The sequence below is a fragment of the Siniperca chuatsi genome, linkage group LG15, assembly GCF_020085105.1.
Source record: "Siniperca chuatsi isolate FFG_IHB_CAS linkage group LG15, ASM2008510v1, whole genome shotgun sequence".
Taxonomy (NCBI): Eukaryota; Metazoa; Chordata; class Actinopteri; order Centrarchiformes; family Sinipercidae; genus Siniperca; species Siniperca chuatsi.
The window spans coordinates 4,801,955-4,826,920 of NC_058056.1; the positions used below are offsets into that span (position 1 = coordinate 4,801,955).

Here is a 24,966-nt window from a genome sequence, read left to right on the forward strand (position 1 = left end):
TGAGAATGCAAAAAAAATAGGACAATAATAGCTGCCTCTCATATTTTCATGTTTTTTTTATGTCATTCCATGTTAATCACATAATGATGAAGATGATGAGCGCCCGCTCCTGGTCAGTCTTAGCCTTTGGCGTCCTCACGCGTGAACTTGATGTTGAGGTCCACAGTATTGATATGCTCTGAGAACGCTTCCAAGTCTTGTTTCTTGATTTTTGTGAATGTATATAAATGCCTGAATTTATTTGCAATTTACATTCAGTTTAATATTTAATGATACATTCTTTTAGTTATTAACTTTGTCTTAATGTACAAAACGCAAAACCATTTTTTCTTGTTTGTTTCTGTCACTTCTTATATATTCTAATATACAAAAAGGAAATACAAATAAAAAACAAGGCACGCTGTAGTATAGTAATTAAAACAAGTTAAGTACAGCCACAGTATCTGTTACCACACCAATCATAAATGACCTGCAAACATGTTTTCAATATACTGTAAAGCACAAAAGAGTTTGAGTCCCTAAATCCGCCTGAGCCTAAATTTGTATCCAAAATGCTACAGAAGCTTAAATAAAGGGTCACAAATTCACACACACACACACACACACACACACACACACACACACACACACACACACACACACACACACACACACACACAACTAGCCATGGAGGTTTCAGTTTTACTTGCTGAGGTTGTGAAACATTCACCAGATATGTAACTACATTGACTATGTTGATTGCTGCACTGCTGATGTGCTGCTTTCACTACACACCCAGTGTAGACAAGAATACCTTGATCGTGTGTTCTTCAATCCATCCAAGACTTTTATATAGTGGGGTGAACATTCCAGCTTCTACATTTCTAGGCTTTAGACATGTTTCTTGGTCTTGTTTATGATTTGTTGTTTATTGTTTTGCTTTTTCATTTAGATTTAGATGTTCATTGCACTGCCTGATTTGCTTGATGAACCTCTGTGAAGCACTTAATAACATTAATAAAGTTTATCATTTGAATAAATCCTATGTACATGTTTGTGTGTGTACCTCAGAGTGTGTGACAGGCGCAGAACTGATGCCGGCATTGATGGCGGTCCAGGAGCGAGCGGTGAGAACACAGGCAAACAGTGGGTACAGATCTCCAGCTCCCAGTCTGCGGCTGTAACGCTCCACCCCAGAGATGTCACTTTTAATCAGAGCCTGCCACAGCCGACAGTAGTCCAACCTGAAGTCTGGCTGCAGGACCTGTAAGGGAGGAGAGGGGAGGGGAAAATGGGTGATTAGGTGTCTTTTGTTAGGATTTTACCTACTTGAATGATACATTATGGTAAACTTTAAGCAAATTGTATTTGTATTACAAACAACTGTATTTTTGTGTTTGTTTTGTATATTTGTGGGGTGGCTGTGGCTCTCAAATTGCTCCAGAGGGCTGTGCCTGAATTAGATGGTGTAGTCCCTCATTCGTCCAGGAGTGTTCTATTGTAGAAAAGGTTTCAGTCGTTCTCAATTGAGAATGACTTCCGGATGGGAGCCGAAACGTCTTGATTCTGAAAACAGTGTCCAGGTGACTTCGACTGAAACCTTTTCTATGATGTGCCTGAATTAGTTTCTTTGTACTGATAATCAGTTGGAACCTGCCATCAGTATATGAATGGGGTAAATGTGATATGTACTGTGAAGTGCTTTGACTGATTAGAAGACTAAAAAGTCACCTATACACGTACAGTCCATTTACCATATTTGTTTATTTTCTAATGCACTCTACATTTTTTTTTTATTAAAGCTTCCAAGCATCTCAGCTATCACGTACACTTGTGGCTATGTGAATGAACACAACCAATGCAATGTTTGCTGGTGGGAAGCCTGCAAAGGTTTTCATCCTTGTCTGTGCACTGGCAACTCTTACTGGGCTCCTTCCTACTATCCTTCCTACTATCAGTCTTCGCTGCCTTTGTTGGTGTGTTACTGCCACCAACTGTCAGCTGAATAGCTTGAAACCAACAGCAGAATGTAAATCACACCGCCCGCATGCTCGAGCATGTGCATCCTCATGCCCAATACAAACAAAACGAAGACCCACTCATAAAAACATTGCTACATAGCACTTTAAGTGGTCAAACACTGTGGGTGGAAACTGGAGCACCTGAAAAACCAACACAGAACAACACTCTGTCTAGAATTACTGTGTGGATCTGTTTATGGATTATTTCTACATGGGTATTTATTTAATTGTGTGGGTAAGTATTTCAATTCTCCATTTCTATATTGTTTTGAGTTCACATTTTCTTTGTCATCGGTCATAGGAGTACAGTATGTTGCTCTAATTAGGTTTCTTGACAACAAGGACCATCAACTATGAATCATCACAATTTAAACAGCCTTAATAAAGTGTGTTGTGTATGTATTTATGTAACTAATTTGCTGTTTCTCTTTTTACATTTCTTACTTTCAATCCCCCAGCTAAGAACACTGCCATTTCCAAACAAACTACAGCACTTTAGACATATAAGCAATGTGTAGTACCCAAGTGGTAATGACACTGGAAATGACTGTGTGTGTGTGTGTGTGTGTGTGTGTGTGTATGAGGAGAGGATTAATATTCTACTCCTAAATGACAACTGAAATCAGAAGATATTAGGAATAAATTGGTGCCATTATGGTCTGAGGGAAGTCTGTGTCTGTGTGCGTGTGTGTGTGCGCGTGCGTGTATGTATGTATATTGTGTGTGTCAAAGATGAAGGAGTTGCATATTCATAACTAAATTCTCTTCATGAAAACAGGAACAAGCAGAAAAACATGTCAAACCTGTGGATGTCATCGTCAGCCTACAGGTGTTTGTGTTAACAATCAAAGAGTGTGTGTGCGTGTGTGTAGAACATGTGAGTGCACATATGCGCCAGTATGATTAAGGCTGTGGTGCACCAATTCAAACCCAGTACACTGCCCTCTACTAAGAACAACATCAAATGAGTTGTTTATCAAAAAGCTTTTATCGTGCTGTAGCTCTACTAAAACTGTGTCTGTCTGTGATAGTGTGTGTGACATTCATTTTTACGTGCATCTTGACTGTGTTTGCTGCTCCACCTATTTACTCAAGGCTTCAGCCAGCAGCATGAAAAATAGACTGCAATATTAGAAAAATGGTATTTTATTTATGTGCAGGCAGCCTGGAGATTTCCCACCTGATAAAGGCCATGATCGAGCAGGACGATCTCAGTCTTCCTGTTCTGGGGACACTTTCGAACTAACACATTGCCCGGGTGCGGGTCACAGTGAACAAAGCCGTGGACGAAGATCATTTCACTGTACATCTTGCCCAGATTCTCTGATATCTGTTGGGAACACAACAGAGAGGTGTGCAGTTAAATTCAAAAAGATTTCACAAAAAGATGAAAAACTACAAACATTGACAAAACTGACATTTAGAAGACAACAGAGCTAAAAGAGACAGTTCACCCCAAAATCAAAAATACATATTTTTCCTCTTACCTGTAGTGCTATTTATCCATCTAGATTGTTTTGGATTCTAGAGCATTTAAACTGTCCAGAATGTCACCACAAACACACACACACACGTTTGTCTTTTTATACTTGTGTGGACCCGCACTGACATAATGCATTCCCTAACCCCTAACCCTAAACATCACAACTAAATGCATGACCCCAACCCTACCTTCATACCTAACCCTAACCATACCCACACCCCAGTACCGGAGCTCAAACTTATCCTGATCCCTCCAAGCCTGATTTCTTATGGTATGGGACCAGTAGCTCATAAGCAAGTGAAAAAGACTTGTGCAGGGTTGAGCCTGGTCACAACCTGGAGGGGAGACCATATGAATAAAATACTGAAGAAGGGAGGCTGGCATCATTCTTTTAGTCACCCACCCCTAAAGCCTAACCGGCTTCTTTTAAATATTTTGTTTTAAGATTTTTACAAAGATGTTTTATATTTTAGGAGTTTTGTATTATTTTACCTGTGCCCATGTACCATGAGCTACACCCTCGGGATGTAGTCCGCCTCTCTTTTAACCTAACCCTAGCCTAAACCTAATTCTAACCTGAACCTTAAAATCAAGTCTTAGGGCTCTATTTTCATGAACCCTACAGTGTGGTGGAGATCGCTGCCCAGTGCGTCAGGGGCATGCAAAATGCACTTTTGGTAATTTCGTGGCCAGGCTCATCTGGGGCGTACTTGGACACAGGTTGGGATCAGAAAGAATAACTTATCATACATTATAGGTGACCATGTTAGAGGTTGTGACAATCATGCCCAATCTAGTTTTTTGCATGTTATATTTTTTTTCTTAAACTATAAAAGTTTAATACAGTTAGATTTGACTGATTTACATGCAAAAATAATTGCTGACAATCTGGGAACAAAATAGTTGCCTGCTTAATCTTCATGACCAGGATTTTTGTTTCTGGGAACGAAACTATACATTTTTAATCACGTGGCTCATCACAGCCACACGTCTACCTGTATTATAATTACAAATGAGGAGCTCCGGGAGACACTTTGGCCAGAATCGTTAAAAAAAAGAAAAAAAAATTGTTGCCCCGGTTACCCAGTGGTTTCGGATGGAGACACTGGGGGAGGACTGGCAGGAACGGGTGGGTCTGTGGGAGTTATTAGTGGAGAGAGAAGTTTTAATTGATCTATAATTTTTCATGGAACTGTATGAACTGTTATCAATTGGTCAGTCTCCAAGACACCTGTTGATTTGCAGTAAAAAACTTTGTAGAAAAACAAGTTTTCTGCAGTTATTTTGCAACAGTCCTTTGTTGCCCAAAATATGCCTAATGCACAGTTGTGCCTTGACAGTGTGCATCATCACTCCAATTAGAGGCTACAGATGGAACAGATACCTGCTGCCTTCAGATAGCTATAAAGAGACTCACATGAGTAAAGGAAAATAAAGTGATCAAAATATTATGTAACTCAAGTGTGATGATCATTACATTACATTTATTTAGCTAATGCTTTTATCCAAAGCAACTTGCAATAGGTGCATTCAACCATTAACATGAGTTTTCAATCCTTGGGTAGGTTGAAGACAAGCTGTGCTGCAGCATTCTGGATGAGCTGCAGAAGTCGGATGGCACATGGACCAGAATCAGAGCTGCCTCCTGGGTGAGGAACGGACATATCTTCCTGATATCTTCCTGGAGAATGACTCTACAAGAGTATGGAAGGCCATTTGCACAAATAACATCTTAGAGATATTGTGTTTAGACAACATTAAAATGCATGTTAATACGTAGAGTTTGGCCGTGTTAACAAAACAAAACTTAACCTGCCTTTTCTGGTTGTGGCCAATGAGGGACCTTGAATCAAGGCACTCATACATATTCATGAGGAGGGTTACATCACTGATGCCAAACAACAACACTTCAGGATCAGTGTCATGTCTCTAAGATGTTATTTGTGCAAATGGCCTTCCATACAGGTGCGGGTTGTCATAGCGATGTTGACCAGTGATGGACAGCTGATCATCCAGTGTCACACCCAGGTTCCTTGCAGTCCGAGCCGGGGGCACCACAGAGTTCTCAGTGGTAATGGAGAGGTCACGGATGAGCGATGCCTTCCCTAGAAGGAAGAGCAGCTCAGTCTTGTTGAGGTTGAGCTTCAGGTGTTGTGCAGACATCCACTAAGAGATGTCAGCCAGACATACAAAATTCATACTGCCACCTGGGTTTAAGACCAGGGCAGACAGAATTAGTGTCATCTGCATAGCTGTGGTAGGAAAAGCCATGTGAGTGACTAACAGAGCCAAGAGACTTAGCTTAAAGACATAAGAGGAGGGGACCCAGAACAGAACCCTGAGGGATCCCAGAAGTAAGGCTACAAGGTTTAGACTTTTCAAGACTCTCTCCAAGTTAATGTGTAACTGTGGTCCTTGGTGTAGGATATGAACAGGGAGAGTGCAGAGCCTGAAACTCAGTTCTTGGAGAGTGGAGTGGAGGATCTGGTGGTTCATTGTATGAAACACTGCTGAAAGGTCCAGCAGGATGATGACAGAAAAGAGGGAGGCTGCTCTAGCAGTGTTGAGTTCCTCTGTAACAGCAAGGAGGTCAGTGTCAGTTGAGTGGCCTGCCTTGAAACCAGACTGGTGGGGGTCAAAGGTTGTTCTGGTGGAGATATGAAGAAGGTGGAGTGAAGACAGCACGCTAAAGTGCTTTATGAAGACACGGTAGAAGAGAGTAATTCTTTACATCAGAACAGTTGAATGTGGGTTTCTTTAAAAGATTGTTCACTCTAGCTGCTTTTGGAATGTTAGGAAAACAACCAGTTGAGGTGGGTGGGGAAAGGAAGGAGGTCAGGAACAATAGACTGAAGGAGATGAGAAGGTATAGGGTCAAGAGGGCAGGTGGTTGGGCGGTGAGAGGTAACCAGGGTTAATACTTCATTAGGAGAGAGGGGGTAAAAGAAAATGTTGTTTTGGGTTTGGAGAGGGAAGATTGAATTTTGGATTGAAAGAAAGAGGTTTTAGCTGAGAGAAGAGATTGATCCACAGAGCGCTTGGATTTCCACTAATTTCTTTCAGCTGCACGTACTGTGGTTCTGTCAGCATGCACTGGGTCAGACAACCACGTAGCTGGAGGGTTCGGGTGAGTGAGAAGGAGTCAGGTGAGGGGAGAGCTGATAGGACAGATGAGGCAAGAGGGGAAGGAGACAGGGAGCGAAGGTTGCAGCAGTTAGGGACAGTATGTTTAAAAGAGAGGTCTGACAGTTTGAAATGGGAGAGAGAAGGATATGAAGAAGTGGTCTGAGACATGAACAGGAGTTAAAGAAAGGGTAGTGGTAGAGCAGTTTCTGGTGAATATAAGGTCGAGTTGGTTACCAGCTTTGTGAGTAGGGGGGAGGGAGAGAGGGAGAGAGCGAAAGAAGATAGTAAAGGTAATAATTCAGATGTTAACTTCTCTGTCTGGATGTTGAACTACAAGTGGGGGGACGTGTAATTCCTCCAAGAATTAAGTAACAGACAGAACAAAGCGAAAACATACTTAGCCCTGACAATGTTAACCTGTCATCTCACTTGTCCTCCCGCGAAGGACTCCTGCGAAAGAATAGGGTCTCTTGACCGTGCACTGGCCTAGATCCCTAGATCAAAATAGAATATAATGTATCTAACAAGAATATAAAAATAGACTAACTTATACTGTTACCTGACACAGCACAATTTACTAATACCAATGGTTAAAATTTAATAAAACAGATTATAGCTAGATTATAGTCAACTGACACAACAAGAACAGCCTGCAATCAGATTAAAGTTTACTAACACCACAAAACCGGCACACAATTAGACAAAATTATCTGATAACCAACACAGCAGACAGAGCACAGTCAAGCAGAGAAATGCCTATTTGAAAAGTAATATACTCAGCCTAATTCTAGCAGTCTTAAAGTTAGTAACCCCCAGTCAGAATGCACACTGATCATGATTTTATTGCTCGATTGCAAACAGAGGAACGAGTGAGATGCACTGCTAATAACTTTCCCATTTGGCCTGCAATATCTTGTTTCTGTCTGCTTCACAGAATTTATGAGCTGTTCCAAAGCTCTCTCAGCTTCACTAACATACGTTGTGTTGTTTTCTTTCAAAACTTTGTTTTAGCACAGGTTATACTATCCAAACTGATGTGACACAGTATTTTCTAATATTTCTCAGGCCAGGCCAACAGATTAAATTGTTTTAAATGAAATACCAAGCACTCTGCATATGTCTGTATACAGTAGAGGGTGCAAATGAGCTCGCACCCAAGTTCTGACACAGCTATACAGTATGTGTTAATTTGGTTCTAACAGTAACAATTAATAACTTCTTCCTTACATTTACTCTGTATCTTCTTGTTCATTCAGAGCCTTCAGTTATCAAGCTCCTCTCCTATGGAATCAGATCCCACATTTAAGAGTAGGCCTAAGACTTTCCTCTTTGATAAAGCTTATAGTTAGGGCTGGCTTGTTTGAGTCCCAAGCCAGGCTGTCTCAGACTGAATAGGAGAATAACCCTTGTAACTGCGTGTCTGGCCAGTCTTGGTGCAACAGCGTGTCCTTTGACTGTTCAAAACATTTTGTATCTGTTCTCCTGGCACTGAAACGGCTAGAAGGCCACAAAGCACATCTTCACAGCTGAGGTATTCAACATCCTCAAGGCTGGAAATGTAGGGGTCCATAACCTATGATTCCTTTAATAGCAACTCATCAACATCGCCAAAATGGGACTTAATTGCCTCCTGGAGCAAGTTCATGTGCCGGGTTGTCGGTTTCATCAGCAGTGGAAATTGTTGTAGCTCCCCTTTTGACATTTTCCCAACTCTGTGCACTAGTTTGCACATAAAAGTGTCAAGAACATCTTTGTATAACGTGGAAGTGCCAAAAACTGCAGTTCATCGAATGGCCACTTGAGGCTGGCTCCAAAAGCGATTCAATCCCCATAGAGCCCTATGTTAAAATGTGAAACTTTACAGCAGAAATAAACATGTTTACAGCCTGATACAAACAATGGTTTTGGTCTCTATAGCTAATTTCCCCCTTCATGACAACTGTGAGGGGGGTGAATTATTTTATAACTTACGCATAAAATGTATTTATTTATTTAATTTATTTTATATTAAGGCTTAAAGTTACGCATAATTAAGAAATGGCTGCTTTGAGTGACAGGTGGGTGTCCTATCAGGTGCCTAGCCGCTAGGTGGTTCAGCAGCAGTAAACTGGCTGGAGATGTTCCAGGAACAGTCGGAGAGACAGACCCAGCTGCTGGGGAGTCTGCTGTCCCAGTCGAGGGCCGTGGCACTATCTTCCCCACTTCCCTCCCTCTCCACCATCACCCTCCATAAAATGTTGGTGGTTACTCACAGTCGATTACTGAGGTGTTTGAGGCAACGGCGGCAGGGTGGGGTAGCTTCCTCAACGTCAAAAGGGTTGTGCTGAATTGGATGGGCTGCTCCACCGAAGATCACCGTCGCCGGTTCCAGAACGCAAGGCTGGGTCCCGCCGACCGGCCCTTCATCTTTGCGCAGCAGCTGAAAGATGCAACGACGAGGTGGCTGCAGCCAGGGGAGTCTGCCGGCGAGGGGTGAATGCTGGAGAGGGTGGCATTAGAGCAGTTTGTGGAGGGACTCCTAGCTGGGGCTTCAGATTGGGTGAAGTGTCACCGCCCTGTGGACTTGGCAGCCGTGGTCATTTTAATGAGTTTTGGACTTGTAGGTAAGCACAAAGTATTGGCAACCCTTAAATCCGTTCAGCACATTGGTGCAGGAAGGCGTGCAATGGACAAGGAGAAGCACCATCAGTACTTTCAGATGTTCACAGCCAAATATGATTTTGTGGTGCGCAGCATCGGTCAACCCATTTTTTCTTGCCACTGTCACCAAGTGCTTGCTCTTGGTGGGAATTGTTTGGTCTCTGTAAATAATATAAAGAGTATGGTCTAAACCTGCTCTATAAGAAGAGTGCAATGAGATCACTTCTGTTATAAACTGCCACTATATAAATAAAATTGAACTGAATAGAACACACCGAGCTCTGATCAATGTGGTGGAAAAGTTACCGGTTCACGATGGTGGATGTGGGGGCCTATGAACGTGAAAACAATGGAGGCATCTTCAAGGAAAGTATTTTTGGGTCTAAGCTAATTAATGTGGCTCTGGAGCTGCCACGATCAGCCACCCTGCCAGGCACAGATGTCACCAACCTGCATGTGTTTGCAGCTTCTCCACGCCCAGTCCCAGGTAAAATCTTTTGTTCATCAGAATTTACAAATTAATTATAAAATGATATTTTGCAGTATAGAGGGCATGTTAAAACAAAATGCTGTACTCGCATCATTGTTTATATATCCCTGTCACTTTATCCCTCAGGCTCCAGCCTCTCCACAGAACAACAGGTGTACAACTACTGACATTACCGGGCCCGAAGGATCATAGAGAACACCTTCGACATTATGGCATCCCCATGGAGGATTTTTCGCAGGCCAATTGACTGCAGCCCTCACAGTGTTGTACACATTGTGAAAGCCTGTGTGGCTTTACACAACTATCTAACTCACAATGATGCAGTAAATCCAGAGAACATCCCATCCAACTTCACAGGTAGCACCACCGCAAATGGAGACATCCAGCCAGGGGAGTGGAGGCGGCATGTGGCAGGTGACAACGACCTCCTTGAGACAAGGCAGGTCTGCTGGAAGAGCAACATGGGTTGCGCTCAACACAAGGCACAACTTCATGACTTTTTTTCAAACACCCGCAAGACTCCATGGAAAGACACCATAGTCAAGAGGGGTCTCCATAACATTTCGTTTGGACTCCACAGATGAATTCATTCATTTGGGTGATTGTTAACTGTTAACTTTCATTAGGAGACTGCATTCTCTTTTGTCCCACAATCCTGAGAGCCATCGAACACAGCATTGGCCAGTCTGACATGTAAACCGGATGTCACCAGGTCAATAAAAAGGTCAAAGATGCTTTGTTCTCTCGCTTTTCTCCTGGAATCCTTCACTGCGGCGGACAGCCCGTGGCTGTCGCCCTCTCTTGACCTGTTTTATAGTGTTTATAGTGTATCATATCGTTTTCTAGTACTTTCTCCTGTGTGCACTGACGTAAAGACGAGCTACTGTAACAAAGAGTTTCCCTACGGGGATCAATAAAGTATTTCTGATTCTGATTCAGTGTGGCTACTCACTCACTCGCCGTGTAATCTGCTCAGAGCAGAAACACGCAGCAGAACCGAAGTCTCCTGATCTACAGAAGTGCTGCGAAAGGCCTCTTAAATCTCTGCAACAAAGTTTAGCACAAACAGCTGTCACACACAAAGACTGACTGCTAACTTCACATGCTAACAGGTGCACAAAGCAAGTTAACGCTGTAAGAACAACCACAGGTAGAGTGACTGGTTACTTCCGACCTCTACAAGTGGACACTACACAGTAACAGACGCTTCCACAACAGAACCACAATTCTTCCCAGCTTGGCTCGTCTATAACAGACTGACTACCAGCTAACAGCAGCACCAAAGCCATCTCTCTTTCCCTCCTGACGAATGGTAATGTAACAACTGTGCATAGCATAGAGTAACAGTTTTGTTCATATGTTAGGTTAATCTGGTAGCCACATGCTAAGTGATGTTAGTTTATGTTATGCTCCACACAGACAGATGCTAACAGACCACACACATACACTTCAAATTTGACTCAAACATAACCACACACACGGCGGAGAGAAACTTTAAAGCTCCCGCTCCACGTTACTTTGTTTCTGACCATGTAGGTTCATGCTCGTGCACGCATGACATACAGAGGCAGAACAAAGAAACATACACATTCCTTTTGACATGCACCCAGACCTGCACACACACACACACACCCTTTGTTCTGTAGTCAAGTGTATTTAGAGTTAGTTTTATTGTGTGTTTTTGCTTTGTTTATCTTTTTAAATAAATTCTTGTTTATAATTATGCTGGTTTTGTTTCACAAAAGTAAGTAATTTGCCAACCTCTGTTATGTTGAACTCCAAATCCTTCAACCTACATGCTATCACTGGTAATTTGGTTATAGTTATTAATTTAATTATTAATCTGAGTTCCAAATTGATAGTTTAGTGTATTTTATGAGACTCAATCAATTAATTGGCTATCCTTTCTCTTCTTTAAGAAGAGTGGTGCCCCTGACGACTTTATTAAAGTTATTTATAATTATCTTTAATAATTCTGATAGCCATAATTAATTGATCGTACCTACACAAGTGGGTGCCCCCTTTAAACATTGTAAATCACAACAATTTAAAAAAACAAACATTTCCCTTTCAGCTATTTTGACTTAATTGAGCATTAGATTTTTATTTGTCATTTACCAGGTGCCAATATCAGTAGAGGACACAGTATATATCTTGTTGTTTTTGCATATAAGTAAATACATTACTTCTGACATTTGTGTAGTGAATTTGCTAATAAACAGCTGTTCTTCTAATTTCATTGAAGACCTCTGAGAAGAAGATGTAAAACAGTAATTTTTAAAAATTTTATTTTACAAAACACCAACATAAAGAAGATATAATAACTGTCCGATTACTGGCTGAAGTCATTTTGAAATACTTGATTCTGCTTCTGATAAAGCAGCTGGTGCATTTCAAATTGTGCCTCCATGCGCTCACAGAGTGGAAATTTTGCCAGCATGTCCTCCACCATCATACCATGAGTGTTGTTCCTCGCTCTGAATGTCTTTGGCTTTGTCAATTTGCGCGGGGGGATGATAGCATCCTTAATGGTGGAATACAGGCGTACTTCTGGCTGAAGTAATTTAGGACAACATAAATGTTTATTTAATTTTCAAATAATCTAAAGATTACTTTTTTAAATTAATAATGAAGATATAATAATGTAGTCTTATACAATTATACAATTACAATCACATATAATCTTACAGTCCATAAAATCTAAAACATCTAAACAAAAGTTTTGTTATGACATCAACATTCCAAAAACAAACAATACTACATTCACTTCACAATGCTATCCAACAACCAAAGAAACATAAAAAGTGCAAGTCAAATTATATGCTATGCCTATGCTCGTTTTTAAAAAAATCTGTCATCAGTCAATTGCTCACATAGATTGTCTACGGTTTCCTCACTGTATTTTTCAAGGTGTGTCCGGTACCCCAGGATTTTTCGTCTAAGTAGTGTGTCTGTGGCCTTGTTTTTACAACATAAAACATGTCTGTAATTTGTCATACCTCAACTCTCTGTTCGTACTAATAGTATATAGAATCACCATGCCTGTTTCATTGCCTGTACTGTTGTGGGTTGAAAGAATGATGTGACAGCTACCAGCGTATTTGTTACAGGGTGACAAGTGAACATGGGATGAACTGAATGTCGTACTATTGGTTTAAATTCAGTGCCACGGCTGAACGGTCCAGGGCACTGAAAATGCAAGGAACCTATTGTTTTTGTAGAGATTATTATTATTATTATTATTATTATTATTATTATTAGAGCCCGAGCATGGAAGTGCAAGGAACCTATTGTGTTTGGAAGGATTATTATTATTGTTATTATTATTATTATTATTCAAAATCAGACCGTGTAGTCCCTCATTCGTCCAGGAGTGTTCTATCGTAGAAAAGGTTTCAGTCGTAGTCATCTGAAAACAGTTTTCAGAATCAAGACGTTTCGGCTCCCATCCGAGAGAATGACTCCACATCCGAGAGAATTAGAGAATGACTTCCGGATGGGAGCCAAAACGTCTTGATTCGGAAAACAGTGTCCAGATGACTACGACTGAAACCTTTTCTACGATTATTATTATTATTAGGGATGTGACAATATATTCAGCACACAAGACGATACACGATATTAGGTTCATGAGAACAAGACAAGACGATATTTTAACATTACTTTTACAAAATCTTCAATAATGAAATATATGACTGGAAAAACAGCCTTTTATTTGACTGAGTCTCAAAACAATGCAGGTGCATTTTGAAATGTTTTATAACATGTGCATGCATGAACTATGCATGAGCTTGTAACTTCTGAAGTTACCACAAATTGAATATAGAAAATGAAAACAGTATGAACAACAATATAAATAAAACTAAGTTTTTCTTTTTTATAAATTGCAAACAATTAGTGCAAACCATAATCAAAGCAGTACTCTGTCAATACAGGCCCAGCCTAAGATACTGTTATGTTCTTTTTCAAGAATATGAGCATATCTACATCTTCTGGCAGCAGTTGAGCCCTTTGGAAACTAACTATGTCTCCTGCTGTTTAAAAGACACGCTCACTTGGAACAGAGGTAGGAGGGACAGAAAGGTATGCTTTGGCAAGGGGAGACAGCAAAGGAGATTGAGAGCAGTTTTCTCTCCTCCACTTCAGAGGGCAGCTACTGAGTGGGATAGAGGCCTCTTTTCTGTAGCGTCAATTTACCTCTCGATCTGGTCTGATCTTTTGGACTGTTCTGGCTCAGTACAGAAAGAGTCCCCTAGCAGATCCTCAAGTGCCGTCTTCTTGGGAGCAGGTTCTGTCACTTCCGGCTCAGAGCCGCCTCTCCTCCATGTGTGGGATAGTGAGCTCCACCTGCTGCCTCTTCTCCTCTCTCTTCTCAGCTGTTGACAGAAACACTGGCGTTATCCTTAATAAGAAGCAAAGAGCCCTCCTCTCTAACACTAACACACACACACAGCATGAATCCATTAAAATTTGTTGGTACTGGGAACATAAATTGAGTAGCAAAACATTGTTACACACACATACACAAAAGAAGGAAAGCAATTTAAAGTGATAAATACCTGATTTTGCTGCAACTGTTTCACCTATTTCTGTACCCTCAGGAAGACGGCCTCACGCTGGTTATGGTCTAGCTGTGGCAGAGTCCGGAATCTTGGGTCCAGTGCTTTGCACTCCAGCAGATAATCGTATACATCCCCGCTGCCCGAAATATTACTGAGGACTGTGCTCTTTGTGTCGGCCACAGTGGTGGAATCGCCATAGTTTGGAGTCATGCTCTGTTCAATCATACTCTTCAGTGGCACAATGAGAGACACTGTGGGGCTCTTCTCCTCACATAACACTGTGGTGGCTGTGTTCAAAGGATTCAGCAGCTTCACAAGGTCTTCGGCATCTCTGATATAGCAGCAGTCCAGTGTATCAATGACTTAGGGCATAGCCAGCATGGTGTTGTTCCATCGCGTGGTAACGTCCATGATTAACTTGTGTGATGGCAGCTGTAGCAGCTTCTGCTTGGACATAAACACTGCGGAAGCTGTTGAACTCCGATGAAAAAAAGCAGCCACATGTCTCACCTGCCCGAGGAAACGAGTGACGCGGGTTACACAGAGGCCCGGTAGCAAGGTTTACAGTGTGTGCAAAGCACTTTGTGTGTGGCTCAAATCCTGCCTTGTGCACAGCCACTTCCATATTAGACGCATTATCAGTCACTATAGCGAAGACATGGTTTGGCCTTTTAAGCGCCCAGTCAGCGACAGCTGCTTGTAAAACCTCAGCTAGTTTTGCCCCTGTGTGGGAATCAAAAAGTGGGCAAGTCTGCAGTACAACATTTACCATTTCCCAGTCACTGTTGATTGTGTGGGTTGTAATTGTGATCTTGAAGTCCAACCATCGGTTGTTATGCTATTTGGGAGTGGCAAAATGGCTCAATAGCGCCCCATTCAAAGTTTCAACAAAGCAGCCCTTGTGGTACGATTCTCATAGACGTACAAAATTTGGGAGGCAGATGTAGTATCTTTAGACTTAAAAAAAACGCCTCTTGGAGCCATACCCTAAACCCAAGAGGAAGTCAGCCATTTTTAATTTAACATTCCATTTTTTGCCATTTATAGGCTCCGTACTTTAACAAATGGTTACACTTTACTTGCATAGTCCACCTACAGATAGTTTATAGAGTATTTGTAACATTTCAACAGCTTATTTCTTGAGATCAGGGGTGAAAGTAGGCTGGTATAGTCTGGTACTCTGTACCACTAAAAGATTCAGTGCCGGTACGCAGTATCAGGATGAGGGGACAGCAGCTGCCTGCCAAAACCCATACAACAACCCGTCACAATCGCATTTCTAACAAGAAAATACATCTGCTAATGTTAGGTCAACACAAACAACAGTTAGTTTACTTATAAATTGCTTCTAAATTGCAACAACACGGACAGCAGGTCAAACAAGCTATGCGACTGCTATGGGTTGTTCTGTAATTCTGGCATAATAATGGTGCCCTGGCCACGTCCGCATCTTTACTTCCTAAACACCAGCAGTGCTTGGAAGGGTGCATTTGATTTATTGTTCTTGTACTTCTGATTTTTTCACGATCAAGCCACAGACTTTATTGATGTTATTTGCACCGGGAAAGGACGAATGATAAATTCCAACCATAGTCTTGTCAATAAAAATCCCGAAACACTATTCACATAACGCATTGGAAAAATTTGCTCACAGACTACATCTCCCTAGAATATTTTTCACCCCATTACAACTGTGTATCGGAACCACAACACTCCAGATCAGACCTCTTTCAACTATTACAAACCTGACACACTCATCCTAATTAATTACGTATTAATTTATTATTATAAATAGTTATACAAGGTTTTAGTAATATTATGAGTATTTTCATTATTATTATTATTATTATTATTTACATTATTGTTATTATTAATATTATCAATATCATAGAAACATTGAGCAGTAATAAGATGATGTTGATGGGATGATATTTTGCTTGATATAAGGACGGTAACGGTATAATGGATATCTTTAATAATTAAAAAAAATGTAATATATATTTAAAATATATAAATATAACTAAATTAAATCTACACCTAACATATACCACACATGATTTTAATGCACCGAATGCTGATTTTAATGCACCACACCCTTCTTTTAATCCACCACCTCAGCTTAGGCATACATATAAATAGTTATTGTACTGTGAATGAGAAAAACCCCCCCAAAAAAACCAACAAAAAAATATGCACACTGACACAGAAGCTAGGAGAGGTGTGGTATGTGTTAGGTATGTGTCATTATTTCATTATTACATTATTATTATTACTATTGTCATTTTATCATTATTATTATTATTATTATTACTGTTATTATTATTGATATTACTGTTGCCGTCATCGCAAAACATTATCATCGCCATCTTTAGAATTACTATTGTTATTATTATTATTACTACTGTTATTACTGTTACTAGTATTATTGATATAAATGTTATAATTGTTATTATTGTTATTACTGATATTACTATTGCTGTCATCACAAAATATTATCATTACCATCTTTAGTATTACTATCGTTATTATTATTACTGTTATTACTGATATTACTGTTGCCGTCATCATAAAATATTATTATTATTATACATGCTATTACTATTTAAATACTTCTACTATTGTTTGTCATTTCTGCTTATTTTTTCATTGCTGTTATTATTGTTGTTTTTGTGTTTTGTTGTTGTTTTGTGTTCACCCTGTGTTGTATGTTTTGCACTCCTAATAAAAAAATTTAAAAAGTTTTGTCAACAAATTATTCTGTGACATTTTAAATAAATTTAAATAATTTGCTATACATGATGTCAAGTGTTTGTAATGTCTTTCTACATCATACAGGCCTTAAAGGTCCAGTGTGTAACATTTAGGAGGAGCTACTGGTGGAAATGGAATTTAATATTTAAGTATGTTTTCATTAGTGTATAAATCACCTGAAAATAAGAATTGTTATGTTTCCATTACTTTAGAATAAACCGTTTTTATCTACATAGGGAGTGGGTCCCCTTCCACGGAGGTTGCCATGTTGCACCGCCATGTTTCTACAGTAGCCCAGAACAGACAAACACTGGTCCTAGATAGGGCCTTTAGCGTTTTTCACGAGTTTAGTGGCCACTGTAATTTCTCTTACATGCTTGGAAGGGGAGGGTGAGGCGAGCCGTATTCAAATGGTCGCAAACTGCAATTTCACTACTAGATGCCACTAAATCCTACACACTGCTCCTTTAAAAAATGTAACGTTTGTGTTTAGGGATGCATGAAGCTGGGGGCGGGAGGAGAACATTACGAAGCGATGAAAGTTTGGGTAGTAGTACCGGCAAGAACGTCTCTACTTTCACCCCTGGTTGAGATTCAACAATTCAACTGTTTCACAAATAACGGTTTGGTTAGGTTTAGGCACAAAAACATCTCAGTTAGGGTATGTTCATGTATTGTCACATATACTTTATTGATAATCTGTTAAACATCTACAGACAACTGCGGTAGTTTTGGTGTTGACTCTTCCTGTTTTATTTTGTAGTATTCTCTTTCCCTTGTGTGTCTTGTGTTTTTACTTCCTGTCTGTGTTTTTCCCTCCAGTTTTGATTGTTGGTCCTCCCTTGATTGTTAGCACCTGTGGCTTGTTATATCACCTCCCCTAGGGTATTTAGTCTTGGTCTTTTCTTTGTTCAGAGTCGGATCATTGTTGTACACATGGTGTTGTTCCTTGCCAAGCCCTTGACTGAGTTTATCTTGGATTCTTTGTTCTCCTGTGAACCTTGTTTGGATTTTGGATTTTGGATTTTGGCTTTTGTCTGCTCATTACCTGTCTGCTCACCTCTGCCTGTTCTTGCCTGCATTCCACCCAACTATAAATACGGTAGTTATCCGGCTACTTCACCCGGAGACTGCTTCCTTGTCATCTGCTTTTGGGTCCACATACCTGCATATAGCACCTCGCCATACGACAACAACAGCAAAACTTTACAAATACTCTATAAGCTGTAGGCTGACTATCCAAGTAAAGCTTTTCAATTCCTACCTAGGATCATCTCTTCTATCCTAGGTGCTCCCTCGCCTGTGACTTATTGCCTTAATTTTCTAGTTGGTCTTTATTACAAAATAGGACAGATCTTATCAGTTAATTTACCATACTCACTGTAATCCTTCTGAAGGGCATACATTAAGATAATAAGCATAGCTTTTTCCCCAGATAAAATAACAAATATCATTTTAACTAAAATGCTTTAATTTTAAATAATTTTGCCTATTTTGTTATCTTATACATTTCTCTAACCCTTTGTTTTGTTTCGATAGCAACACATGGTTCAAGATTGAGTGTAATATTTTCACTGAATAAAGCTATGGTTATGAATACATGATTTGCTGAGAAGCAAATGCTATATGAACAAGGGGTTTGGTTCTGACAGAATCCTGGCCAGAGTATACACAATTCTGAGGTTCCCTACATAAATATAACTTATACAGAATAGACAGAGTTGGAAAGGGGTGGTGGTGTGGCTGTATATGCAAAGTCATGTTTATCTGTTAGTGTTTTAAATGCTGCCACCATACCTCATTCCTTTGAATTTATTGCTCTGAAAGTTAACCTATCTAGTAACAATTCAATGAATGTGGTGGGTGTATACAGACCACCCTCAGCTGTCTCTGCTGCAATTAATAAACTAGCAGACTTACTAGCTCAGTACAGTAACTCAGAGATGCTGGTTCTAGGTGACTTTAATCTAAACTGGAAATGACTCAAATAGTCTAAAAGAGATGTGTGACAATCTCAATCTGTCATAGCTAATTGATGAGCTGAACTGACCTTATTTAAAGGATCCTTCACAATCAACACTGAGATTTGATTCTGTCCAATAGGAGGGATAAAATGACTGTTTCTGGAGTTTTTGCGCTTGGCCTTAGTGACCATTGTCTCTAGCCTGCATCAGAAGTAGTAGACTGGAAAGATCAAGCTCTAGGATTCTTATTAAAAGAAATTTAAAACTTTTAATGAACAGACTTTTCTCAGGGACCTTGCTGACAGTAATATACATCACACCTCTGAAATACCAGATGTAGAATAGGCACTGGAATATTTCACAAATTCATTACTTGCTATCATTGATAAACATGCACCTTTTAAAAAGCTTAGGGTTAAAGCTAGATCAAGCCCCTGGTTCTCCACAGAATTATCAATGATGTTCAAGGCAAGGGACAAAGCCTGGGCTCTAGTGAGGTGTACTGGTGAAACAGCCCATTGGCAGACTTTTAGGTAACTCAGAAATAAATGCATACCATCCATACCTCTTAGTACACCCTACAGGCCTTCACCTCCTCTATTGTTAAAGAGGCACTTCAAGCTATTGACTGCAGGAAAGAAACTGGGGAGGATAAACTACACCCTTATTTTTTAAAGCTCGGTGCCCCATATATTGCTGAACAAATTACATATATCTTTAACCTCTCCATTTCTACTGGAGTTATCCCTCAGGTCTGGAAATCTGAACACGTAGTCCCACTGCATAAGGGTGGTAATAAAAGCGATCTTAATAACTATCATCTAAATTTCCAAACTGTCCTGTCTTGCTAAAGTCCTGGAGTCATTAGTTAATAATCAGCTCAAATCTTTCCTCACAAGAAATTCTGTGTTATGTCCACTCCAATCTGGTTTCAGAGCTAAACACAGTACTGTGACTGCTATTACTTTGGTTATAAATTATATTGTATCTGCTGTTGACAAAGGGAAATATTGTGCTGTCCTCTGTTGATTTATCAAAGGCATGCCATGCTCATACAGAGTCTATGTGATATTGGTTTTTATTATAAGTCCTGTAAATTTCAGGACTACCTGTCTCATAGACAATGTGTGATTTTGGGAAATGATCATTCTGTATTTCTACCACTAACATTATTACATCCTTTACAACAAATTGTAATGCCCATCTTTATGTGGATGATACAGTTCTGTAATGTTTTGTACTCATCATTGCAATATTATTATAAAGAGTACAGTCTAAACATCCTCTATAAGAACAGTGCAATGAGATAACTTGTGAATTGGCGCTATATAAATAAAATTTAATTGAAATTGATTCTTGTATGAAAACGTTGGGTGGGCATCTCTAACAGTAAGACGTGACAGTCATTGGTTTCTATTTTTTTTATAAAGCCCTTAATGGCAACTTGCCATAATATATCACTTCCTTATAAAACTGGTTCCAGTCATTATTTGACTCGATCTAGTGATTGGCTAATGCTCAATGTCCCGCGTGCAAACACTAAATTTGGGAAAACTGCTTTTAGTACCTATAAGTCAATTTAAAACCATGATTACAAACTACTCTGCACTTTAATGTAATTGTTTATAACTGTGTTATGTTGCTGTGTGTTTGTTTTCTCAATTATTTTTTGTGTATATTTATTATGTTTTGTACTCTCGACATCATTGAAAATGAGGGCATGCCCTCAATAATTCCTTGAGATTTAAATAAAGGTTGAATGAAAAAAAAAAAGGCGCAAAACAAGTGGTAAAAAAATTATGCGTCCAGATAGTGCGCTGCTGTGGGCTCTAGGGAATGGTCAGCCTGGGAGCCGGGCAGTTTCATGGGTCTATGGAGTAGAGGATGGACTTGCAGTATAATCCAATTATGTAGAACGGGTGAACTATGAACAACAGAGTTTCTGGCTCATTGCCAGGGATTGGCAAGCTAACCGGCTGACACTCTAAGGATGGACTGTGCCTGTTCCACTGGTGAGTAGAAGCACGCCATTTTGGTTTGAAATGCCAGCATAGATATTGCCTGAGCTGACTGGGGGGGGAAGATACATCCATCCATTGTGGCCGCATTTGTAGCCTAAATTAAGTCACAATCTTCTGTAAAACTTATATCATAACTGGGCAAGAGATTAGGTTAGACAATTTTATACTCATTCAAAAAAAAAACAATTCTCAGTTAATTCACAATTAATTCACACAACACAAGAGGGGACACCTGACTGGGAATCCAAGTGCCACAGCACAATTATATTGCACCCATTTAACAAAAGAATCACTAAAGCAAATTTGTACATGTACTTGACATGTCTTTCCAAATAGAAGATCAAGAATTCTTTCTCAGGGAGCCCCTACCAGTCTGAGGATATTTCTATGACTCCAACACTCCAGTTCATCAACTTCGATTTGCAATATTTTAACATATGACTCCATGATTTTGCACAAGTTTTGAGCTGATTTATTTTTTCCTCTGCACCTGAGATGCATTCCTTGGCTTCAACAATTTGTTGTTAAACTTCTCTCACAGCCAGCAAGACCACCTCTATATTGTTGGTAACTCTTCCCTCTCCTTCATAGCTTCATAGAGTCGGGTTCTGTGCGAGGTTTCTGCCTCCTAAAAGGAAGTTTTTCCTTGCTGCTCTCGCCAAGTGCTTGCTCTTGGTGGGAATTGTTTGGTCTCTGTAAATACTATTAAAAAGAGTATGGTCTAGACTTGCTTTATAGGAAAAGTGCAATGACATAACGTCTGTTATGAATTGGTGCTATATAAAATAAAATAAATTAAATAAATAACTTCCCCTAGATTCTTTTTTGGCATTGTTGCAAAGATAGATAAAAACAGATCGCTTATATGTGCAAGTTGTGGGTTTCTTCAGCATTTACCAGAAGTCCTGGATCTATTACTTAAACCAGCCTTCCTGGATCATATTTCGTCACCTCACTGGTAGGGTTGGGTGATATGACAATATATACCATGGGACAATATAAATTTGTCATCAGAGATTTTGCCATAGTCTTAATACCATGGTATCAATCCCTTTAAGATCTCTGGATTATTAAGGCACTGTGGACAAAGACAGAATTACATAATGAGACGCACAACAGACAAAAATATCTACATACAAACTAGTGAAACCGGTGAAGTGTGGTTATCACTGAGATCACATTTGAGAAATCAGCAGTCTGTAAAGAAGTCCTCAAGATGTTGGTATATGGGCAACCTCATTAGCATGTTGATTTTCATTTGTAGCTGACAAAAAACAAAGGGACTGTGTTTTGCATTTAACATCACTGACATAAGGTAGAAGAATGTGTCACAAATTTTAAAAGGCTCTATTGGCACCACTGAGTTTTATGAATATAATCATTCAGTGCTTGCAGTAATATCTTACCAATATGGGGGAGAATGCAAAAAAAAAAAAAATCGGAGCAAAGCATTGTCCCATTCTGGTCACGTCAAGGGGCCGAGTTAGAGGAAAGTCTATTTAGGCCCTCATCCATCTTGTGATTACACACACAGACATAGGGTCCAGCATGCACCACTGCCACCTAATAATTCTATCCATCCTGTCGCTCTGTGTGTTTTATTATTTCTATCTATCTCATCAGCTGTCTTATAATACTCATCATCACTGCTAAATGCTCAGATAGGAACACACCCTGTCTGTATTTGTCTGTGTGTGTGTTTGTGTGTGTTGTTGTGAATGTATGTGTTCATGTGCACATGAAAAGCCCAATAAATGTGTGACAGCACCTGGATTATCTGTCAATAAATTATTAGCTTCTGTAACCTACACACAGCAGACAGAGCAGTACCTCGTTGACATTGATGCCGTGTTCCTTCATGTAGTCCCTGTCGTTGACCTGCCCTCCCTCAGCAAACTCCATGGTCAGGATCCTCTTTGTGGAAAGATGCCAGTGGATCATGGGAACCTGTAAAGAGAGAGGGACAGAAATGGGGAGGAAGAGACCAAAATTTTGCTTCCCCCCCCATACATTTTTCGTTCGTATTACATTTTTGGCTGACAGTGTATGGAAGTCCAATACTTTCATTCATTCTCCTGTGCAGTTGTCTTACGGGTGTGCTTTAGATTATAGGTTTGGATTCAGATAGCCTGTTCTATTTCTGATCTGCTCCCACACTAGTAAAACAACACGATTGATTAAGCTCACAGTCTACCAAATCCCTATCAAAACTTTAATTGTCTCCCTCTTTTTTAATAGCAAAGAGTAATGTACAAAACATTCAGGTAGCATTTTAACTAAATAGCAAATATGCAATATATTTGGAAAAACCTTAATATTAGAATGTACTGAGTATATGACATTAAAGTGATTTAATAAGAGATTGAAAAGGATTTGAATTTGATTAACAGATTGGATTCTGAATATCGATTTGATAACATGCTATTGAACCCCAAACTCATTAAATTGTAAACAATTTTAAAGAAGGAAAGTATACAAACATAAGAAACACATCACATCCCTTATAAGGTTGCATTTGTATTAATGTAAGAAAAACACACAACTACACTGGCTCCATGATAATGTATTAACTGATTATCAATCACCCTGACCAGTCAGATGATCTGGCAGTGAATTCTTACTGTGAATAAAATGTAAATGTAGTGAAGGTGCTTTGAATTGGTGGATCTACAGACTGTGGAGGAGCCTGTCAGATAACCTGAGTCCTGCCCCTCATCTCACCTGAAGTGGGCTTCAAACAGTCCTCCTCTCTCTGGGACTCTGATTGGTTTTATCCACAACTCTCAGATTATGCATGATTATCATGCATTCAAGATTTTCTTTCGGTATATAGTTTTTCCATATTTAGCTCTGTATTTTGTCTTCTTTTATGGCTTCACTATTACTATTGTTCATTGTGTCTACATCAATAAGACATACAGTCACAAGCATGACATTCAAATCATTGTATTTTAGATATTAAGAACATCTCCATTAACTACAGCAACTGTTTAAATTGCACCCATCTGATTTCTACAAGGCCTCGCAAGTAAACATGCTCATTCAAGATGAGCTGGGACTCTGCAGAATCAGTCACCAGTGTTCGTCAAACAATGAATACCAGTTACAAGATTTGTCCAGTTAGCTCATGACTTAATATGGCATCATGCTGAACTCTTAAAAAACACTAAACATCTATATATTTAATATATATAATAATTTTGTAAAATCATTTGTGCCTATGAATTAACACAATGGATTATAATTTGGCCCACACAAATAACCTACAACCTCTCTTAAAATTAAACAATTTATTATTGACGACTGAACAAAAGATAAAATGCATCTATTCAATACATCAGCAAGAACTGTGAAATGTTCTGTGAAATATTTGACTGATTTCCTGTATTCGTGCAGTTGTGTCCATGTGGTCGATTGCTCCTGACAATAAGTGAGCCTAATGATTGGTCTACAGGGCTAAACACTGACAGCTGAGATCATCTCTAAGGTGTTTCTTATGGGTGGATATGAAAATACTGATGTACATACAGTATACTTTAGGACTCTTGCTTAACATTTGTACAAGGCTTTAAAAACACTGGATGTCGATGAGTTATGGACATTTTGTATTAGGCCTCCTCCTTTGTCAAGTTCATTGCTCAATGGCCATACTGTAATCAACCAATCCAATCTATACAGCACTGATATATCAAAGTATGGAAAAAGATTTGTGCCAATAAAAATCAAACAAAACTTCTTAAATGTCAAACAAAAATAAGAATCTGAGAGAGAATAAAACTCCTTGAAGCAAAAAAAATGTCATCTCAAAAGTAAAACTCATAACTTGCAAACAAACTATTGGTCTTTTTCTTTTTTGATAATATGTCCTTTTGTTTACAGTTCCCTCTGCTGCCTTCTCGCTGATCAGACTTTTGCTCTCACTGTCAGTT

At 39.5% G+C, this 24,966-nt stretch overlaps 1 protein-coding gene across 6 annotated transcripts in view; it reads right to left on the bottom strand.

Annotated features, from left to right (window-relative positions):
* adck1 (aarF domain containing kinase 1) overlaps positions 1 to 24,966 on the bottom strand; it is a 165,019-nt gene that overhangs the window by 48,419 nt on the left and 91,634 nt on the right. For all 6 annotated transcript variants that reach the window (XM_044166396.1, XM_044166395.1, XM_044166397.1 and 3 more), the window contains 3 exons: positions 22,868 to 22,984; positions 3,181 to 3,330; positions 1,046 to 1,243 (listed from right to left, as the gene is read on the bottom strand). In XM_044166396.1, the coding sequence (XP_044022331.1) occupies positions 1,046 to 1,243; positions 3,181 to 3,330; positions 22,868 to 22,984 (465 nt within the window). The remainder of the gene's footprint in view (positions 1 to 1,045; positions 1,244 to 3,180; positions 3,331 to 22,867; positions 22,985 to 24,966) is intronic.